Below are 23,362 nucleotides of genomic sequence, written 5' to 3' on the forward strand. Positions count from 1 at the left end.
TCTTTGTTCCCCAGGTTCTATGTCCCCCAGGTTCTATGTCCCCCAGGTTCTATGTTCCCCAGGTTCTATGTCCCCCAGGTTCTATGTCCCCCAGGTTCTATTTACCCCGGGTTCTATGTCCCCCAGGTTCTGTCCCCCAGGTTCTATGTCCCCCAGGTTATATGACCCCCAGGTTCTATGTCCCCCAGGTTCTATGTCCCCCAGATTATATGTCCCCCGGGTTCTATGTCCCCCAGATTCTATGTCCCCCGGGTTCTATGTCCCCCGGGTTCTGTGTCCCCCAGATTCTATGTCCCCCAGGTTCTATGTTCCCCAGGTTCTATGTCCCCCAGGTTCTATGTCCCCCAGGTTCTATTTACTCCGGGTTCTATGTCCCCCAGGTTCTATGTCCCCCAGGTTCTATGTCCCCCAGATTCTAAGACCCCCAGGTTCTATGACCCCCAGGTTCTATGTCCCCCGGGTTCTATGTCCCCCAGATTCTATGACCCCCGGGTTCTATGTACCCCAGGTTCTATGTACCCCAGGTTCTATGTACCCCAGGTTCTATGTACCCCAGGTTCTATGGTCCCCCGGGTTCTATGTCCCCCAGGTTCTATGACCCCCAGGTTATAATATGTTCCCTGGGTTCTTTGTTCCCCAGGTTCTATGACCCCCAGGTTATAATATGTTCCCTGGGTTCTTTGTTCCCCAGGTTCTATGTCCCCCAGGTTCTATGTCCCCCAGATTCTAAGTCCCCCAGGTTCTATGACCCCCAGGTTCTTTGTTCCCCAGGTTCTATGTCCCCCAGGTTCTATGTCCCCCAGGTTCTATGTCCCCCAGGTTCTATGACCCCCAGGTTATAATATGTTCCCTGGGTTCTTTGTTCCCCAGGTTCTATGACCCCCAGGTTATAATATGTTCCCTGGGTTCTTTGTTCCCCAGGTTCTATGTCCCCCAGGTTCTATGTCCCCCAGGTTCTATGTTCCCCAGGTTCTATGTCCCCCAGGTTCTATGTCCCCCAGGTTCTATTTACCCCGGGTTCTATGTCCCCCAGGTTCTGTCCCCCAGGTTCTATGTCCCCCAGGTTATATGACCCCCAGGTTCTATGTCCCCCAGGTTCTATGTCCCCCAGATTATATGTCCCCCGGGTTCTATGTCCCCCAGATTCTATGTCCCCCGGGTTCTATGTCCCCCGGGTTCTGTGTCCCCCAGATTCTATGTCCCCCAGGTTCTATGTTCCCCAGGTTCTATGTCCCCCAGGTTCTATGTCCCCCAGGTTCTATTTACTCCGGGTTCTATGTCCCCCAGGTTCTATGTCCCCCAGGTTCTTTGTTCCCCAGGTTCTATGTCCCCCAGGTTCTATGTCCCCCAGGTTCTATGTCCCCCAGGTTCTATGTCCCCCAGGTTCTATGTCCCCCAGGTTCTATTTACTCCGGGTTCTATGTCCCCCAGGTTCTGTCCCCCAGGTTATATGACCCCCAGGTTCTATGTCCCCCAGGTTCTATGTCCCCCAGATTCTATGTCCCCCAGGTTCTATGTTCCCTGGTTTCTATGTCCCCCAGGTTCTATGTTCCCTGGGTTCTTTGTTCCCCACGGTTTAGGGTTAGAGTTAGGTTTATTGTTGTAAGCGGAACAACCGTTTTTGCCGGGTGGGGAACATAGGTACGGTCCCGCCACGATTAGTATTCTGAAAAGGAATATATTTGGAGTTCCATTTTTGTTGATGTCGACATAGTCATGTGGTTTTTGAGGGGCCATCGCGCCTCCTATGCACAAGCTTTGTGTGTGTAGGTGTGTTTGAGCACATGATTGTGTTCGTAGCAAATGTTTGTGTTTGTAGCACGGAATGCAGTGATTTGATTGGCTGATGTATGATGAAAAGAGTGCCCCTCACTTCACACAAGTTTTATTTTTTTCAATGAACTTTGTGACTGACAACCAAGACAGTGCTGCCACACCACAGACTGTTCTTAAAATGGGTCCTTGAGGGGTTTCCAATGGGTCCCCAGCAATTTACAATACTATTAATTATAAAACAAAGAGCATAAGAATGACTCAGATCATTGGTTTCACTCTCGTCACAACAACCATAGAATTGACAGTAGAATATGTGCTAAATGTAATCGAACAACAAAAAAAACATCTCTTAGAGGGGTCCCAGGCACAAACTTTTCAAAAGGGGGTCCGCGGCCTAATCTATTTGTGGGACCGGTACTATGAAAATGTTTGAGAACCACTGCATTACAGCCTACTGCTCGTGCGTCACAAAGCTAACAGTAGCACACGGCATTGTTATTGCTCTTGTCTTGTATAGTCACAATGTATGCTGCACAATGCACTTTACATGGCCCTAGCTCGCAAGCCTAAAAATAATGTCCATAATTATTTTCAACAAAAGGAATAGAACCCGCACATTAAAAATGTAGGGCAGGTGCAGGAGATTTATTTTGCTTTTCTGTAGAAGGCATGTAAGCCAGAAAGTAACATAGAATTTGGGAGCTACAGTGCATGCATGTGCTTTCTCATTTCCCGTAATTATTTTGATCCATGATTACCAGCTTAGGCTGTTTTCAATTTGTTTGGATCCTAGTACTTCAAAGTGGTGTAAGCTGGACGGATTTTGATGAAGAGGCTTCACACATCCAGCAACAAAAGACTGTTGAAATGGTAAAATATATATATATATATATATATAGTACTGTAGAGTCAGACTGATATATTGGTTTGGCCAATAATATATGTGATTATTTGACTGTTTTTCATTGTGCATTACATTCACCCATTCACAAACTGAGGGCAGAGTTGACCTGAGAACGATTCTACAAATGTCTTCTAAATCCGGACAGTTTTCTGAAAAACCCATGTTTCTATGTCAGTGGTATTTAATGTCAAGGACCCCTAGAATGATATGTATTTGGCCGCCAACCCCCATCTGAAAATATGTTGTTCCAGGGACCCCCCAGAAGCACTCAGTGCCGCGCTATGAGCTTGTAGATCTGCTATTTTTCAATAGCTGAAGTATAACAGAATGCTTAAAACACCAAGATGGGTTCCCGCCCAAAACGGGTTAAAAGCACTAGCTGCCCCCAATGCACAAGTTGGGACCTTGCACATTCACTCACTCAACGACACTTATTGACAAACTGTCGGTTAAAACAGTGCAAATTGGTGGACTCTCCAAAATCTAGATCATCTAGAGAGCATCAGACAAAACAATTGATAGGTTGGACTCTATGTACTGCCATGCAATGTTACATTGTCTGTCTCATATAATTCAGTAGCTGTGATCAGATATTTAAGTACCGTATCATAATTAGATGGGCAAACTGCATTTGTCTGGTTTTCAAGTTTGAGTAGGCTCTTACAACCACTCTAAATGAATTAGTGATTGTTTACGCCACTGTAGAGAAGATTAAAGGTTGCGTTATGTCCCTGTTGAGACTGCACTGTGAACGAGATACAAACTAATTGAATTTCTAAACCACCTGATTCGTGCAGAAAGTCTAGATGAGAGCTTTAATGAGAAAACCAATCACAGGTTTTCACACGGCCTTGAGATATCATTGTAAAAAGATGTATGCCGATTGATTTTATGTTTGCGTCATCAAATATCAGATCCGCAGACTATTTTTTAAGGTTAAGAAAAGGTTAGAATTTCACTTAAAAGCTGCTCGGATAAAGGTAAACAGAAGGAGAAACACACCAAAACAACAGAAAAAATAAAACCTGCCTTTTTGCATCAGTCTCGCCAGTGCCTTCCAGACGTGTGAATAATTAAAAAGGAATCTCTTTCTTTCTCTTCTTCAGGGAGACATAGCCTATAGGATATGAAACTGAATTTAAAAACAGCATTCCCTTTTAACTTCCACACACTCCTGGCTGAGCGGGGCAAAACAAAATCTATAAAGAAAAGTTGCAACTTTTCAGAGACTTTTACACATCTTTTCCCAATTATGACATTCCCTCCCAGTGATGCCAAAATACAGCCAACACATAATTGCTTCGAAAAGGCTATGCAAGGAAGCACAACAGAATATAGATATCTTACTTCAGTTACTTGAGCAGTAAGGGCATCACCGCTAACAGTATTGTTCCAGCATTGTTGCTGTTATCATTATCATTATTATGTTTATTTGCTCTCCCTTTAACAACATGTCTCAGCTGAAGCCCCAACAAAAGCATTACTAAAATAAAAAACAGTTTCACTGGGAGGTGAAATCTCATTTTCAACTATTGCTGCCATTACTCTCCTATTTGGTTGTGGATTATATGATTGCATTTTCCTGGCAGGCAGCCAAACTGGTTTAGAAGACACGCACCTGCTATCCACTTGCTGGATAGAGTTTAACCCATTCTGACCTGAGATCAGATTCATACGAGGTTTCCGCTGGACACACACTGGTCTGATGAACCCATTCTGACCTGAGATCAGATTCTAAAAAATGTCAGTCGTTCTTCGATTTAAAAAAAAATAGCAGACCTACAAGCTCGTATCGCGCCACTCGGTGGCGCGATATGAGCTTGTAGATCTGCTATTTTTAAATAGCTAAAGCATAACATGATGCTGACACCAAAATGGGTGCCCGTTCAGAATGGGTTAAACACTGTGTGCGCACGCATGCACACATGAGCATAGTTACACGACGTGTGCGCTGCATTTATGTGTGCATGCATCTACGATTACGCTCGTACTGTTCGGATCTCATGCACATCTGCATGAGCATGGCCGCTTGAGCCCTCCTCTCCAAGGTGGCGGAACGGGCTGCCCCTTTAACAGGTTGCTTGTCCATGGCTTTGTCCAAAAGCCTGTGATAGAGAGAGAGAGAGAGAGAGAGAGAGAGAACAGGAGCTTCTTTTCTACGAGGGAGGGCTCATTCAACCACGGTACATTCACAGGGATTTAGGGTGCTGCTCGTCTGCCAGCAATAAAAGGCTGAAACAGGATACTTGGTGAGATTAATTACCTAGATAGGCCACGATAATGCCATTTAAATGGGAAAGTAATTAAAGTGCACCTTCCATGAAAATTATTCATTGCTGACGGATTGGGTGACAGACAAATCAGGAGGCATTTACAGAGAAAGCTACAGGTTAAGTGCCTCGGTGCGGGCGCACAGAGACCACCACTGCTTTTTTATTGCAGCTGTTGAATCTTACTGCTCTGCCCAACTCTCTCATCGAATTACCGAGGCCATGTGGAGCGGGGAGATGGGGGGGATCGGAAAGAATGGGCTCCCAGGTAACGTAAAACCGGGCCGCAAATGCTACAAAGGACGATCTGCTTAACTAGAAAATTACACTTGCCTGGCAGTGGTCAACAGGGACCGCTTGGAATCAATCAATCCATTCTGTTTAAGGCCACCATGACGGATTAGAGCACAAAATGGAATAAATCAATGGCCTTATTGTTCCCCAAAGTGTTAGTTTCGCAAATGTATTGAACCAATATCCATTTAGGGGTGATACAGTGTCAATAAAGTGCTGGTGTGGTATTACCATGGGGAGATGTGGGGGGCTATCCGCTTGCATGGACACCCATCAATGGGCCTCCATGACATTTTCTTCTTGGGACTAATGGGGAAGTATTAACTCATCTGTGAGTTTTACACAAGCAAGTAATTATCGAATCACTAAAGCGAAACGCCGCTACCTTATTTTCCCAAACACTTCCAGGCAGATAAGTTGACAGCATGTGCGAAAATGACTTACAGCCAAACAATGCTGTCGAAAAGCGGGGTATATTTTTTTCTCACGCAAAGCAAGGACAGAGAGGCTTTTCAGATCAAAGAAAAATGCTTAGCTTACATTCTTGTGTGTGCCTGAATGCATTTCCCTTTTTCTTTCCACTGAGAAGATCTTAGCTAAGGGAATATAGCCGGCTGTGCTCTTTGAATGCTTAAGTAGGTTTGTACTTGAGGGGACCACAAGTTCAGAGAGCGCCGCACAACAAAAGGATGTGAAGAACTATAAATAAACATGGAGACAGTGATGTCTAAATTCGTTCATTGATTTTGACGTTCTGATAAACGTCTTACTGAAATGGGTTCTCCCCGAAAAGTTGAAACACTTTCAGCATCCCCGTGCCTGTGAGGACAAATTCATATAAAGCATTTTCTTTGTGTTTTTTTTGCAAATACAATGACAGGTTTAGGTTATTCTCAACACCTTTAACGTCAATCCATATAGCGCCAACTTCAAGTCTACAAGCTACAGCAAATAATGCATTTGGCAAAGTCGCAAAAGCGCACCCAGTTTGCTAGTCGGACTCCTCTGTGTGAATGCCTCTGAGCACGCCTCAACAATTGGCACAGGCTGCTATCTGTGTGTAACAGTGCTGTGTCCTGCTGGCTAATACCAGCGGTCAAAATCCATTTCCACAGGTGTTCTCTCTCTTTTTCACACTGCTTATTATACTCATTGTCTCCACCAGGCCGAAGGCCTAGGGGGAGAGTATGTTTTGCACTCCGTCCGTCCGTCCGTCCGTGTGTCCGTCCGTCCGTCCGTCCGTTAGCAGCTAATCTCGGCCACCGTTAACCCGGTCGATGCCAAATTTTGCACATATTGCACACACACTCCCTGGATGCCAACGATGAACCTCTGCCCCAAACTTTCCAGAACGGCCTGTTATAGCGCCACCAGGAGGCCGCTTTGTGCAAAACAAGTTTTTGCACAGTACACCTACAGATTTTGTCCAAACATCACGCAAATTGGTACACAGTCTCTCTACAGCCATTCAACGAAACCGGTCTTTCAGATTTCTCACACTCCATCCTGATTGGTTAAGATTGGCTTCCAAAGTTCACAGGAGTGCTCAGTTTCAAACAAAATACTGCAAATCATGAACACATCGCGTGATTTCCGTGAAATTGTGCACCCACATTCCCACTAGGCTGAGGACAAAATGCCACATGAACAATTTCAACTCAGCCTCAAGGTGGCGCTATAACTGGCCAAAAAGTGTTTTTACCTCTAACTGCACAGATCTGTGGATAACTTTGTATGCCAACTCCCTAGAGGCCAAGGAAAAACCTTTGTCTGGAATTTTTCACATCTGCTCTTTATAGCGCCACCAGGAGGCCGACATATGTAAAACACATTTTCTATTATTACTCCTTCAGATTTTATCCAAATTTCACGCAAATCGCTACACATGATCTCCATAGTCATGTGATCAAGACAGGTTTGTTTGATTTCTCATATTCCATCCTGATTGGCCACGATTGGCTCCTACAGTTTTCAGGAGTAGCAAATGGCCACAACTCCTCAACGCAGCGTCCGATTGCAATGAAACTGTGCATGCATATTCCCACTAGGCTGAGGAAGAATCCTGGTGCCGTGCCGATTGGCACTTTATCTAGTTGCACCTGTTGTTGACCTGTTCTCACACACACACACACACACACACAAGCCAGTCCCATAGCCAATTCCAATACTAATTTGGGGTTCGTCTCCAAGGAGAACTTTCAGGGTCTGAATTGAAGTATCACTCACTTGAATGAATATTAATAATTATTCTATGAGCGATGGCCACTCACAAGCCTGTTGGGAAGAACAAAAAGGCCTTGTGTACAGGTGTACTTCCTTGACAAAGTATTTGCACAGATCACGGGGGTTGAGCTCAGAGAGTCTCTCTACCTCTTTGTAAACTCACAATAGGGCGCTGATTGAAAAATACGGTGTAGTACACTCCACTTTCAGCGCCGCAAAACAAAACACCACATTATGGGGATTATACATTTCCATTCACCTGCTGGGTTGGAGGATGGAGGAGCTGACGAAATCAAGCTCACGAACACCAAGCCTGCTACTTAAAGTCGTTTAAGAGCGAGCCGAGAGGTAATTAGGTTTCCGGGAACAATAAGCACTCAGCACCTGACGCAGCCCCAGCCGCACTTCCAGACACTTCCTTTGGTATAATTAGGGGAGGTGTGAATTCCTCATCAGATGGTTCACCATCTGTATTCACACGCCGTGTTCGCCCCCTAGCCCCCCCCACCCCCCGTTCCCCGGCTACTATGTACATGCTGATTATCATGCAGGAGATGAAGGCGATTGGAGGGAGAGAAGATGGGGCTTTTAACATAGCATCTAACGGCATCTAAACTAACATTCCAGCATACAGTTCACTACAGTGCATGGTTGAAAAAGAAAAGAAAAGCTGATGTTTTGGTTTCGGGACACTTTACTGCAATTAACAGTGTAAATTTAACTCTCAGAGAATGTCTGTACACATTTGTACACTATTGAAGTTCAGAGCCAAATGGGTCCAACTATGCATAATTTATCTGGGCACACCCTGGACCCCTCAGTGTCCCCAGACCTGACGTTGGGAACCAGTGATGTAAGTAATTTGAAACCTTGTGAAGTATGATGCCAGAGGTTTTCTTCAATGGGGCTTTGTTATCCGTTAGTTCACGGAAATGCACTGCACTAGAAGAAAGGGTGCAAAATGTATGCAAACAGTGCAAACAGTGTGTTTTGAACAAAATTGAAAATGTGAAAAATCGAGTTGGGCAGGACCTGGGTGTGACCTAATGAGGAATTAATGATCATCGTTCTGATCCAAGGAATCCAGGGAAAGGGGAATTTTGATGGCACGACCTACGGTTCAAGAGTTATAGAGACCGGTATAGGCTGGTTTGAAAACATTTGGGTGGCGAGCCTTCTTTGGCCTACTGGCAGCATGCACATGAAGCTGTTTCTGAGACTATTGTAGCTGCACAAACACAGACACAAACAGTGGCAAAAACACAGGGCCCTACTTTCGTCAGTGCTGAACCCCTTATCCTTAAACGTCTTTGCCTTTTTTACTATTTTGGAAAACATTTTTGAATAGTTCAAATTGCCGATCTACAAGTTGATGTAGATCGGCTAGTTGAATATTTTTTATGTTTTTCAAAATAGTAAACAAAATAGAGTTTAGGGACAAGGGGTTTAGCACTGACGGAAATATAGGGTCCTGGTGGAGAAAATAATGACACAAACATCGTACTGTCTTGTTATCCCTTATGGAAAAATGATAGTTTAGTGGTGATGTGTGCGAGACTGTGTGCAGCGCAGGCAGAATAAAACAACTTTTTTTTTTTAACCAATAAATGTCCTTTTAAATGCCTCTTTCACTTGCTCGAGGGGCACCTAAACTGCATTACCAGCAAAAATAAAAGGTTAATCAATGCTGAATGATGAGCTGTAAAGGGTTTAATAATGCAGTCATTCTTCTAACGAGCGGTTTCGCATGCCTTCTCGGAATGGACGATTGTTTTAGGAATCCTCTGACGTTCCAATTACAAAGCACTCGAGCATTCCCTTAACGGCCTAGGAAGTACCGGACACCCTGAGCACATCACTGAGCAAAGGCCTCTGAGCCCAGTCCCGCAGGGCGGGGCACGTTTCTGGACGCACGGATGGAAACCAAGCAATCACGCAGGCCGCCGCCGCGGCAAACGACCACCCATCCATAAAACCATTCCGTTTCTTGCATCCCAGCTGAAGCTGAAACGACGTGTCACCTTGGTTATTTTAAAATGCATGAAATTATTTGAGCATAAGCTGCCAAAGTGGTCTTATTTGTTATAAACGTGCGTCGGAGATCGAAGAGCATCTTTACTCTGTAGTTATTATATAGTGATATGGCTGTTGTTTTTTTTTGGGTTTTTTTATATAACTTTATTTATAAGATTTTCAATTTTTTTAGACAAACAACCCCACATATACCCCACCCTCCCCGGTTCCATCACAAAACAAGACAACAACAACAACAACAACAACAAAAAAGCAACAATAAAATAAAATAAACAGGTAGTAAAGGATATAAATAATAAATGAATGAAATAAATACAATAAAATTTGCCTTTTACTAGATTAACTCATCGATTGCGCAAAACGCTCTAAAGCGTTTTATTAATCTCGAGCGCCGTCTGCGCATCACGCTCTAAAGCGTTTTATTGGTGTTTTTACTGTATACTGTACATCAACTTCTCTGACGCCCGGACAACACATAATGTAACACTGATCATCTCCAGAAAGATCCGCTGTGAGATCCGGGAGTTTAAAGCCCCCCACCTCCTGAAAAGAGGCCTGGTCTAACCACATTCCAGGCATGCCGTATCCATTACGACGTACTGGGGAGGCGGCATCGCCGTCCTGCACACGGCATAGACCAACGCAGATCAGGGGATCTAAAATGGAGCTACCCATTTTCTAGTGTGTGTGAAATTTGTGAATACACTCGATTACCCTTCCCCTCCTGTTTCTACATGGTTTCTCCCGAGGCATCTCTCCATCGCATTACAGTTTCTTCCCCCCCCCCCCACTCATTCACACAGATCCACTCGACACAGCCCTCTCTAATTCTTTCCAACGACAACTCACCGGTCTGCCGCCTCATTCTCGGAAATATAAACCCGTATATAAACCAAGAATAATCTCCAACGGTCGATCGCCATTTCACGCACACGGACAGGTATACGCGAAACGAATGACGTATTCTCGAAGGACCGCCATAGGAGAAGCAGTATACATCTGACCAACTGTCTTTTTTTCGCCGTCGCGTCAGCCATGTTTGGACAAAGAAGCAGTATACTAGGCTAGCAGATATCACACCGTGGAACCCCCCCCACACTGCGAGTTGCGATCGATCGTTTTGCAGTTTGCAATGCTACTCTCATTCTCGGAAAAAAGATTCTCGGCAGTTGATCACCATAATCGCCATAGCGCCTTCGCCAGCCAATTGCAGTGATAAGGCGTCTGGGACGTAATCGACCCGTTTGTAATGGATAACTAATACAATCCTAAGCTGCGGAAGCCATCGTGTTGTCTGTCATTTTGTCGAAATCACAGCCAGCCGGGCTACGCTTATCGCTCCTGTGGTTCATGTCCAGACATGTCGTGGAACCCCCCCCCACTGCGAGTTGAGTCGCTCCTGTGGTTCATGTCCAGACATGTCAACCTCTCAAGTCACTGTTATGCTATCAAACGATCTGTTGATTTTGTTTACTGAGACAATGATCACATATGTGCATAGAATCATCATCATCATGACGTTATCATGACAGGCAGATATAAACATAAATAAATTATCATATACATACTACACACTGAATGAAAGCCCTAAATGTCTAATTTTAGGAGGAAAACAAATAAAATACACATATCCCATATACTGTTTGTCAATACTAGACTATTGAATCCATTTCATTTATAAAATTCTCTTTTTCAGAGAGAACTTTAGCCCATTCTGACCTGAGATCAGATTCATACGAGGTTTCCACTGGACACACACTGGTCTGATTAGAGAAAGCATGGACCTATAGAACTATTATTCACAAAATAAGGCATATAGCGACATGTACATACTATATACCGTATGAAACAGAAGACTCTCTGCTTTCATAAGAAAAAAACTAATACTGTAATAATAATAAAAATCACACCCATGTGAAGTGAGCAGTGCAATGTTGTGAAGTGAGCAGTGCAACATTGCACTGCTCACTTCACAGGGGTGTGATTTTCATTATTATTACAGTAGAAGTATTTTTCTTATGAAAGCAGAGAGTCTTCTGTTTCATACGGTATATAGTATGTATAGGCCTTATTTTGTGAATATTTAGTTGTCAGTTCCTTGTCTTGTCTAAAATACTCTGAGGATTTCAGAAAATGCATGGACCTGAAGAACCATTATTCACAAAATAAGGCCTATAGCGACATGTACATACTATATACCGTATGCAACATTGCACTGCTCACTTCACAGGGGTGTGATTTGTATTATTATTACAGTAGAAGTATTTTTCTTATGAAAGCAGAGAGTCTTCTGTTTCATACGGTATATAGTATGTACATGTCGCTATAGGCCTTATTTTGTGAATAATGGTTCTTCAGGTCCATGCATTTTCTGAAATCCTCTCTGGTGGGCGCAAGCTGCATTCAACAGCCAATTACTGACAAACTATACATGGGACCATGTGTATTTGTTTTCCTCCTAAAAGTAGACATTCAGGGCTTTCATTCAGTGTGTAGTATGTATATGATATTATTTGTGTTCATTTTTATATCTGTCTGTCAATGTCTGTCAACTTCAACCTTCCATATCTCTGCTGTTTTTTCAAAAGAGCAGCGTGCAGTGAAAAGCAGGTTTTAGAAAAAGGTCAATATCTCCAGAATGGAAGATGGTAGAATCATATTTTTTTTTTTAAATTGAAGTGGACTAGTTTGGCTTCCTTTTGATTTATGCAATGTGCGATGTGCTATAAGAGGCCCCTCGCTGTGGGCCCCTAAAAAGTTAAAAAGTCCAATGTTAATCGCTTAGCAGAAGCAATCCTGAGTAGAATTTCAAAAGTTAGCAATCAATGTGTTAAGGGGCTACACAGTGAACCAAATTACATGTAGGAAAACACTTAGGACACATCATCAAAAGACAGTGAATTAGAAGACAGTGAAAGGGTGAATTCAAGGAAAGGGGACCAAGCCTTTACAAATTTCTGGTGAGATTTGTACCTGTTGTATCTGAGCTTCTCCAATGGTATAAAGGATAGAACATCCTTGACCCAACTTGTAAATGTTGGAGGTTTATCAGATTTCCAATTGCGGAGAATAAGTCTCCTCGCTATGAGTGAAGCAAAAGCTATGAAATTGGCTTGGGGAGAGGTAATTGGTGCATCGTCGTTGGGAACTCCAAATATAGCAGTTATCGGGTTGGGCGCAATTGGCATATGACAAATGGTTGAGAAAGCATAAAAAATACTATTCCAAAATGGGTTCAAGGAAGTGCATATGGCAACATTTCAGGACCAGGCTTCTATCCGGCACATCGGCGACGTTCGCGTGTACTCGGGAACCTGGCTCGGGGGTTTTGTGTACTGTACACGTGGGCAAATTCAGGCGGCGCCACTTCCTTAAGAAAATAAACACGGCACCATTGGGACAGAGCGTGCTGCTGCTGTATGTCACAGCGGCTGATGACTTCAATATTTTTTGCCCGGTTAGCGGAGTAATCACGTGTTGTCAGCATGCCACAACGAGTAATTAGAAGTGACTCTGAAAGAGCATGTGCTAATTGTTTTATTTTTTCTTGCTCTTTTCCTGTCTGCCCAGTCCCCCCCCCCCCCCCCCCCCCCCCATGTCCTTGTATCCTTGGCTAGGCAACCCCTCTGCGTGTCTCTGTCACGATCCGTGCCACCCAACATACATCATCCCCCACACACACACTGCATCCACTCAATGGGCTTCAATTCTATCTATCTATCTCTCTCCCTCTCCCCCCCCTCTCTCTCTGTCTCTCCCTCCTCTCACACTAATTGAGTCTTTCTCTCTCCCATGGTCTGTCCCTCTGTCTGCAATTTCTATCTCTCTGCCTGTCTGGTTTCTCCCATCTCTCTCTCTCTCTCTCTCTCTCTCTCTCTCGTCTACATAATTCTAGAAGAAGTTGACTTCTCTCTCTGTCACATGTGCTGAAGAAAAGAAAAGGGCAGCATGCCTGTGAATATATCATACGATATGGCACCAGAAGATGTGCGTTAAACTTTGACCTTGAGAAAATGGCACCATAAGCAGCTTGGACTAATGCACAGCTGGAAATTTGACACGAGGATAAATGTCAATGACAACACCACCAATGTGTCAGCGTGATGAAAGGCAGGGCTGCACAATTAACTGAGAAGTGAGAATAACCGTAAATCGTGAATTTTATGCCTCACAATGATGTAACTGTGAAACTCGCCACTTAATTCGAAGACCTTGTTTGGTAAACTGTTCCTACCATTGTGTCCTCACCAAAGATGAATAGAACCAGAGTACAGCACAGCACGACCCATCTCCCCAGACACCAGACTCACAGGAGAACATTAAAGTCTCACATGCTCAGGCAACGACAATGGCAACCTGGTGTCACGATTTTGGGCATCAAAAGTGAGAATTTCCAAAGATATTGACAAGTACCGAGCTATTTGCACTGCAGAACACCAAAGTACAACAAAGTATAAAATATTTGAATCAAAAAATAGCAGTGCTTGCTGTTAGCCTGCTAGAATGCTAAAACAGCTCGCGCTCTCTCTCTCTCTCTCTCTCTATCTACCCCGGATTTATACATATATATGATGGTAGCCCCACCCCCCAAAAAACTCCAGGCTCCCAGTCGCTCTCGTACTATCAACCCATCAACCTCTGCCAAATTCATTTCTGTGTTTAGGTCCTCTGTCTCCCCTCCTGCCTTTTCCCTCTCCACCGACAATCAACTCAATTATTTCAACAACATCTGTCTGACGACCTTAGATATTGTCGCCCCATTCAAAACCCGTACTAGCACCCCCACCACTGTCTCACCCTGGCTCAACGACCACACTCGCACACTTAAAAGAGAGCTCAGGAAAGCCATTCGGAAATGGAAATCCACAAAGTTACAAGTGTTTTTTGAAATAATGAAAGATCTTATGAAATCTTATAATAACTCAGTTAAAGAGGCCAGAGCAAATTACTTTTCCACCCTTATTGCCACGAACTATCATAATTCCAGAACCCTCTTCAAAACAATTGAACTCGCTGTCGGCCCCCCCTCCAACCCGAACTTGCTTGCTTCCCCTGAAAGGTGCGAACAATTTTTACAATTTTTCTCCAGCAAAATTGATCTCATTAGATCCCAACTGGTCATCTCACAGTCTCCTCTGCCTCCGCCCCGGGTCCAGATGTAGCTTCTAGCTCCCTCAAACCCTCCTTTTGCTCATTTAAACAGATATCCCTCTCAACCCTCCAGAACACAATAGCCCACATGAAGTCCACCTCCTGTCCCCTGGATCCCATTCCCACCAGGCTCCTGAAGGAGATCTTACCCACTGTCAGTCCCCATATTCTGTCTATTGTAAATAGCTCCCTATCCTCTGGATCAGTTCCTGCCCTTTTTAAGATTGCGCTTGACTCCCTCTTGCTCAAAAAGACAAACCTTGACCCCTCCTCCCTGAGCAATTACAGACCCATATCTAAACTACCCTTTCTCTCTATTATATTATGATATTGTTCCATCCTTGTCCTGCTGGACCTGACCGCGGCCTTTGATACTATCGATCACGCGGTCCTTATCAGCCGGCTGGAATACTGTGTGGGCATATCAGGCACCGCCCTGGAGTGGTTTAAATCGTACCTCACTGGCAGACACCTTTCCATCGGGATTGGTGAAGCAACCTCATCTCTAGCCCCCCTACATTGCGGTGTCCCCCAAGGCTCCATCCTAGGCCCCATCCTATTTTCATTATACATGCTCCCCCTCGGCGACATCATCCGCAGCCATAACATTCAATTTAGTTTCTATGCCGACGACACCCAATTGTATCTCCCCATCAATCCTAAAGACCCCTCCAGCATACAAAAACTCCACGCATGCCTCACAGACATAAAGAACTGGATGTCAATCAATTTTCTACAGCTAAATGACTCTAAATCCGAAGTTCTCATTTTGGTCCACCCCAAGACAGAGCCATGTTAGTGCAAAACCTGGGCTCTCTTACTCCAAATGTAAAGCCCTCCGTGAGAAACCTTGGTATTATCCTTGACCCCGACCTCAATTTTGAAGCCCATGTAAAAAAAGTAATTCAACTTTCATTCTACCACCTCAGAAACATTGTCAAAATCAAACCCTTCCTATCCACCCCTGACTTAACTAAAGTAATCCATGCATTCATTTATTCACGTCTCGATTATTGCAACTCCCTGTACTCTTGTCTTTCCAATAAATCCATCCAACGTTTACAACTAGTTCAGAATGCCGCAGCCCGAGTCCTGACCGGTACAAAAAAATACGACCACATCTCACCAATCCTGGCATCCCTGCATTGGCTCCCAATCACTTTTAGAATCGATTTTAAAATCCTATTATTAACTTTTAAGTCCATCTCCGATCTGGCCCCATCCTACATATCTGACCTACTCAAGCCCTATGTCCCACAGCGCACCTTAAGGTCCTCAGAAAAGGCGCTCTTGGTAGTTCCAACTTCCAAGTTGAGAACTAAAGGTGACCAGGCCTTTGCATTCAGAGCCCCAACTCTCTGGAATGCCCTCCCCCTCGAGATAAGGCTCGCAGAATCCGTCCCCCGCTTCAAATCCCTCCTAAAAACTCATTTTTATAAAGCTGCTTTTAACACCTAAACTTTTTCTTTTTTTTAACATTCCCTATTGTTCTTATGTCCTACTGCATTTCTGTTCATTGCCTGTTCTTTATTTTTATTATTGTCAACTGTTGTTTATGGTGTGCACTGCATTTGATTTTATGTTTTTCTGTAAAGCACTTTGTAACCTCGTTTTGAAAGGTGCTAGATAAATAAAGATTTATTATTATTATTATTATTATTATTATACTTGGTAGCTCCCAGTGTCGTGCACCTAAATAGCACAGCTACAACGAGTTGTGAGCTTGTAGATCAGCAATTTCCGGTGCGCCACACTGGTGCGCAACTAATTATAGATCAGGCTAGATGTGTTTTAATGATTCTAGCGAATGTGGCCTTTGTGGTCGCCGGCGTTTCACGGACGCTCAAGCATGAAAGAGGAATCTTGTTTTGTGGATCCATTGGCATAATGAATACAAAAATAAACAGAGATTCTAAGCACCCTGAGAGGAGTCTGTCACCACAAAACACTGCATGTTAATTATTGAACAGAACCCCACCCCCACCTCCCTCCCCGCATTCGGCCTCCTATAACGAACAACATCATGCCAGCGTAATTATGGCCTGAGCTAATAACGTTTGCCACTGTAGTGCTGATATTGTACACATTTAATTAATTTGGGTAATATGCAAACTGGAAATGTTATTGATCAAACCGTGGTCATTAATGCTAATGCAGCATCATTAAGGTGGTTTGCAAGGGAGAGGTTTACAAAATGAAAGTCAATGCTTCAGACGTTCAGAATGATTCTATTCAATTCCAATGCTGCTGTTACACAACCCAGGGGCCATGTATTAATTCCACACTGCCATTTAATACATGGGAGTACGGTGCCATAATAAACATTTACCCGGAAAGGACCTTGTCCACTTAACCTAAACAAAAAAGCTGTGTTTCTGTCAAGAAATAATATTTCCTACCACAATAACACGCTCATAAACGGCAGCTGCACCAGAGACCACAGAAAGGCAACAAAACAGCCGTAGCTGTTTAACTGCGGGGAGTTCAGTGTCTCAAAGGTCTGGTGCAATGACATTTTCGGTCATTTTAGAAATTTCAGTCCGAAACGGAAGCCTGCATGTTTCTGAACCAATCAGAAGGTCCCATCCCATCCCTTCAGGCTATGGGGATGTTTGAATTTCAATCACTGCAGCCGTGTCAAGCAGGGCTAGTATTTATTTACAAGATAAACATGTTTGCTACTACGTGGCTTATTTCTAACCTATAATGTTTTAGCGTGCTGAATACATTTAAAATGAGTAATACACCGTCTGGATGTCATCTTGAATGAGATTAAAAACGGAGTAGTTCTATAATTAAATACACCTGTTTGAATGAAATCAAGACTCATTTATATTCATACGAGTCTATCTGTTATCACGCAGCACTTTTTCATTCACAGGAAGTAATTAAAATTCATTTAAAAATACACAATTTTTTTTCTATAGTTAGTGATGCCCATATGACGACCAGCTTTATGCTCTAAACGTGTGAAAAACATATTATGTCCATTTCAGCAGACCTTTAAGTCACAACAGGGTAGCAACGGAAGGAGCCCTCACCTGCTTGCCCCGTGGCGATGCTCACGGCGGCGAACAGCCTCTGCGTGCGGCTGAGGTCGGACACGCCGTTGACGGCCTCCACCTCGAAGGTGTAGTTGGCGTGGGCCAGAAGGTCCACCACGGTCACGTAGGTGTCCGCTAGTCCCGACTGCGCGGGCAGGTAGCCCACGTTGCCGCCGCACGGCACGCACTCCTCGGGCTCCCAGCTGCACCGGCGGCATATAATCCTGTAGGTGACGTCGTTGCGGCCGCCCGTGTCGGCCGGCGGACCCCACTCCAGGCTGAGCGTGGTCTGGTTGATGTTGTAGACCAGGTTCTGAGGCGCCGACGGAGGCCCTGTCGGAGACACATACAGAGAGAGGGAGCCCTGAGTTGGAGAAACAGAAGTGTGTGTGTGTGTGTGTGTGTGTGTGTGTGTGTGTGTGTGTGTGTGTGTGTGTGTGTGTGTGTGTGTGTGTGTGTGCGCGCGCGCGCGCCTGCCTGCCTGTGTGCCGCCCTGCAGGCGTGCGTGTCTGAAAATCATGTCTTTATTTGTCTCCCATGTTCCGTAAAGAATGTGCTCTTTTTACGGTATATACACAACAGAAGTTCAGAACTGTACAATATAACAGTATAATAATACAAAATAATAATACTGGGTGTAATTTGATTAAGAACATTATAGATGAGATCTAATTAAACTACAGGTAAAAAGGTATGATGAATCCCCTAAGGCTAAGGCAAGTTACTGCATGGTATCTTTAGCAGCAATGGGGAATGTGTAAGAAGGAAGAAGGCCTACAGTATATGCATAGTTGCATACATTAGTTTCACAGCGTGCGTTGCGTGCGTGCGTACGTGCATGCGTGCGTGCGTGCATACAGTACATGCACGTGTGCATTCAGAGGATCTGTATGCATTCTAATGTAGTGCAGGAGGGAAAACAACGCTATGGGACATGGGCTGGCCCAAACCCTCCCCTGCCTACAGCAGTCTCGTTGACAATCAATTATGAAAAGAAATTAATAACAAAGTGAAATAAAAGACGGAGGAGGAGAAGTAGTCCAGGTATGCAGAGAGTAAGATAAAAACTCTTGGCGGTGCCAAGGTCAGTGCGATAAAATAAAACAATGTGGCGGAACACAGCATCTCATGGGGAGCGTTCATTCCTCTCTCGTAGTTCATGCAACGCTGTGCTTTATTTATTTATTTATTTTTATGTCAGGGCAAGTCGAGGAGCTTCATGTTCTATGAGTCACCGTGAAATAACAGTGCACTTCCAAAATCCCCTTCTGGCAGTCATCACCACACGCTGTACACACTGTATCCCTGCACCACGTACCCTGTTCTTTTATTTAATTACATTCACATGTTAGAAGTTCTGTGTTTACCATCTCAGACCAATTACAATTCACCACTATGGCATTTAATAGATGGCCTTATTCTGAGCGACCTATAAGTACGACTCGAGATCTGAATGACTGTGTAACACCTCCCGGGCACGGGTCATTGGCTACAACAATTACGTTACTGTGTAGATGGACAACTACATTCATACATATTTTCTCATGGCCTTCAGATGGATAGAAAGACTAGAGTGCTGCTACTGTTTGTACCCAATTTAGCATGAAATGTAAACAATAGGTACAGTAATGAATACATTGTGTCTGTATACAGTCAACCCATTTGAAAACACACAGTAACTGTGCATTGTTACCAGACAAACTTACAGGGCTCAAGTGTGATGAAATAATATTATGATGATATATTATTAAGGCAAACCTTAATAAAAACAGACCACAAAACACACAGGATAACTATGTACTAATTACTAGCTAGTACTAATCTACTTTCAATTTACTGCAATTATACACTCTCAAAACATGCATTAGTTAATCATTTAACTGTCAATGTCAATGCTTAATGTGCACTTACCTAAAAACATACCTAAAAGTGGAAGACAGATAAGACAAATAAAAGGTTGCAGCAACTTTTATTTGTCTCATCTGTCTTCCACTTTTAGGTATGTTTTTAGGTAAGTGCACATTAAGCACATTAAGCTAATAGCTATTTTTTGTAGTAAGAGCAGTTGTTGAATCGTCCAGATGGAGTGCATTCGAAGGATACTTTGAGACAATTAATAAGCATAAAATATGTGGGCCATTATGGAAATGATTGAGCCATGACAATGGATAAGCTGCTGGATGACACACACACACACACACACACACACACACACACACACACACACACACACACACACACACACACACACACACACACACACTTACTTTCTCTCTCAATCCTCCGCAATATGTACATCTCTCCCACCAGCAGAGACCAGGAGTTTACTGGCTTTTCTTCTCGATACATCATACAGAAAAGACACTTAAACTTAACGTCTTTGTAAAAAGAAAAAAAAAAGAAGAAAAAAAGTGCAGATATATAAAAATGAAGAGAAAGAGCGTCTGACTCACCAGCGAATTTATGAACAAGCTTAAAAACCGCCATTATTGCCTCGGCAATAGCTGCCATATAGAATAATAGTTGACGTGCAATAACCACCAATTCCAATAGTTCCCCGAACTGTAGTGGAACACAGACTGTTTGCCTGGAAATGTTCATGTAATGGCTAGGAGATTAGCTCATCTCATAAAACCATGAATAACAAATGGCTCCTTTTATCATTTGGATTCCAGGCTTTTGGTATTTCTTTATGGCCCAGATGTTGATAGAAATAAATTGAGCGCATGCTTTATTCCTCCCTAACGCAGTAAAGATTATGACTTGTATTCTTTCATTTATGGACTGTTTTTAAAACATCTTCACTTCCTTCACAAGGAGACTAAACTGTATTTCTCACATGGAACATGCTTTGAGTCTCAGGGAAAGGGGGAGCCTCTTGTCTCATTAAATTTGTCACGTTAACTTACAATTAGATGATGAATATGCATAAAGCAAAAAAATTGAAGGCAGATATTCAGGAGTCATACATCGCTTGTGTTTTAGTTGGCCACATCCTGCCTATTAGAACGAAGTGGAATGATATATCCATCTATACATTTATGCTATGTGTGTGTGTGTGTGTGTGTGTGTGTGTGTGTGTGTGTGTGTGTGTGTGTGTGTGTGTGTGTGTGTGTGTGTGTGTGTGTGTGTGACGACGACCTTAGAGATTACTGTGGGAAAAACATACGTGGCAGGTGAAGTGGAGGCAAGTGAGAATTAACCGTGCAACACTCAACTTCGGCCTTGTACCCCGACAAGTGAACAATGTTTGTTCACTGAACTTTGTCGGTATTTTTATCCATTACATTGTTGTTGTTTTTTTATTGCATCTTTAAATATGCTTTCTACTGTTGGCCAGCTGGCTGTAAGTTGTTGATTTGCTATGTTGCATCTATTTAATTGTGTTCGATTTTCCAGCTTTTTTTGTGAATTTGTTGTACAGCACTTTGTGACTTTGTCCAGAAAAGTGCTATATAAATAAATAAAGTTATTATAAAAATAACTTATTTCGCTAACCAATAATAGTGCAGAGGGGCGTCGCTCTAAATTGGGTGACGTCAGTGTTCTCCGCTGTTTTCTACCGGGGAGGTGAGGGGATGAGGGGGGGGGGGCTCTCAGATCGGTTGAACCAATAGGATCCACTGGCTGTTTTCGCTGAAATCACAGCGGCTGGGCCTGGCTAGTCCTCCCCCATTTATCAGGATCTGTTGCTCCTGCATGTGTTGCTCCTGCATGCTTGCACACACAAACACACTACATACACTCACAAACACACACACACACTCACCGGCTCCCTCAGCATGCGACACATCCTCCAACTCTTCACTGTCACGCTTGATTTATACTTAATTGCGCGCAAATGTAGCACCATGGAAACAGCCGATCTACAAGCTCACGTCACGTCTGACACACTCTCTCAATGTGTGGGGGCGTGTGACATGTTGTGAACTTGTAGATCAGCTATTTTCGCTGCATGTCACCCACATGTGGCTATGTATAACTCTGGCTTCTAATTGCTGAGCCTCATAGCTCAGGGGCTTGCCGCTATCCCACTGCCTTTCTCTTTTTCTCTCTCTCTCTCTCTCTCCTACCTCTTTTCGGTCTTCTTTCGGTATTCTCTCTCTCTCTCTCTCTGAAGTGTGGGCGAGTGCAGACTGGATGTGTGAACGGTGTGAAGAACATACTGTATACAGGGAGCCCATCGTGTATTACTATATAAGCTCCCAGAATATCTTCGCTGTCAGGGTGGAAACCTTGTATGTCCAAAACGTGATTTTTCAGGGAATGGAAGAAGGAACCTGTGTTCCAATGGATTCAATGTAATTATCATTTATCCGCGCGTGCGTGCGTTGTTGTAGATTTTCAGTACACTCAGAGTGTTGATAAATACAAAAAGGTAGAGAGTGGAATGAAACAATGTTCGTTTAATACAAGAGCTTCCTGAGCTGAGCCTGGCAACCCATGGTGTCGTCCCGCTACCATCTGCCATCACCAGAGTAAACCCAGACACACAGCCTTCAATCACAAAGAATTGCCACCGTCTTAATAAGCTACCGAAGAGTGGTAGTTGTCTGTCTATTTTAGGTCATAGTGTGAAGCCGGTCTCTGCTCGGCACAGAGTCGTGTGAGAAACCGAGTAAACACAAAACTCGGGAGAAAAGAATCCGACACTTATCTGCCTTGAGAGGTACTCGGGCACTGCCTGGACCCTCCACAGGCTGTTAGCTATAGCCATGCTCTAATTGGAAAAGGGGGTGAGAGGGGCAGCGGGGGTGGGCCGTATTCAAATCAACCCATGTGGTAATCTGCGCTCCACAAATACGCGATTTGACCCCTTGACCTCGCCGCCAATCATTTTGTGGCACAGGTAAAACACTGCCTGATGTTGGCTGCCCCCCCTATCCGTAGCATTGTGCCCTGCATACCCTATGCCAGTAGTTTGCAAGCGTAATATCTCAATCTCAAAGCACACCTGTGTCCGTATCTGTAAAAAATAGCCTCTATAACAAGTGTTATCAACTCTTATCCTTAAACAAACTAAACATTGATTTGTAAGTACTAATGGCAAAATAAAACGTTAAACACTAGTTTTGAGTGTTCGTGTAAAATAAATCACACCCGTGTGAAGTGAGGGACGCTCGAATTATTGTACATCATCAAGAATGGTGGTCTCTTATTGGTCAAGGGTTCCCACCGACATACATATGCCGATTTGCTCAGACATAATGTGACGTAAATTCTCCATCCATTATCAATGGCATTTAATGTTTGTGTTCAGACAGAATCCACACTAAAGCTGTTTATAGGATGGGCTAGCACCCCTCAAAAACTAGAGTGTAAACACAAACATTGAAGACAAAATTGAGGACGCAAATTTGCGATTGGCCAGAATGAGATGATGTATTTATGATGTAGGATGATAAGAGCGCGATTGTGATTTATTTTTGAGTGGTGCAACCACTCCTACAAGCAGCAATGTCCGTGTTCCTGTGTGTGTATGTACCTGTGTGTGTACCTGTTTGTTTGTATGTATGTATAAGTGAGCATGAGTATGTGACTTAATAATAGCAGTAGGGGGCGCCAGAAACAGTGAGAGGGGTAGTAGCAGCAATGTCCGTGTACCTGTGTGTGTGTGTGTGTGTGTGTGTGTGTGTGTGTGTGTGTGTGTGTGTGTGTGTGTGTGT

At 43.8% G+C, this 23,362-nt stretch overlaps 1 protein-coding gene across 5 annotated transcripts in view; it reads right to left on the reverse strand.

The window, feature by feature from the left end:
- epha7 (eph receptor A7) overlaps positions 1–23,362 on the reverse strand; it is an 89,612-nt gene that overhangs the window by 42,285 nt on the left and 23,965 nt on the right. For 4 of the 5 annotated variants that reach the window (XM_083790706.1, XM_083790704.1, XM_083790705.1 and 1 more), the window contains exon 5: positions 17,694–18,029. In XM_083790706.1, coding sequence (XP_083646832.1) covers positions 17,694–18,029 — 336 coding nt within the window. Of the gene's footprint in view, positions 1–17,693; positions 18,030–23,362 lie in introns of those variants that run through there. The other variant, XM_083790707.1, reaches the window with a different exon arrangement.

Source organism: Protomyctophum parallelum (genome assembly GCF_964188405.1).
Source record: "Protomyctophum parallelum genome assembly, chromosome: 19".
In the NCBI taxonomy this organism is placed as follows: Eukaryota; Metazoa; Chordata; class Actinopteri; order Myctophiformes; family Myctophidae; genus Protomyctophum; species Protomyctophum parallelum.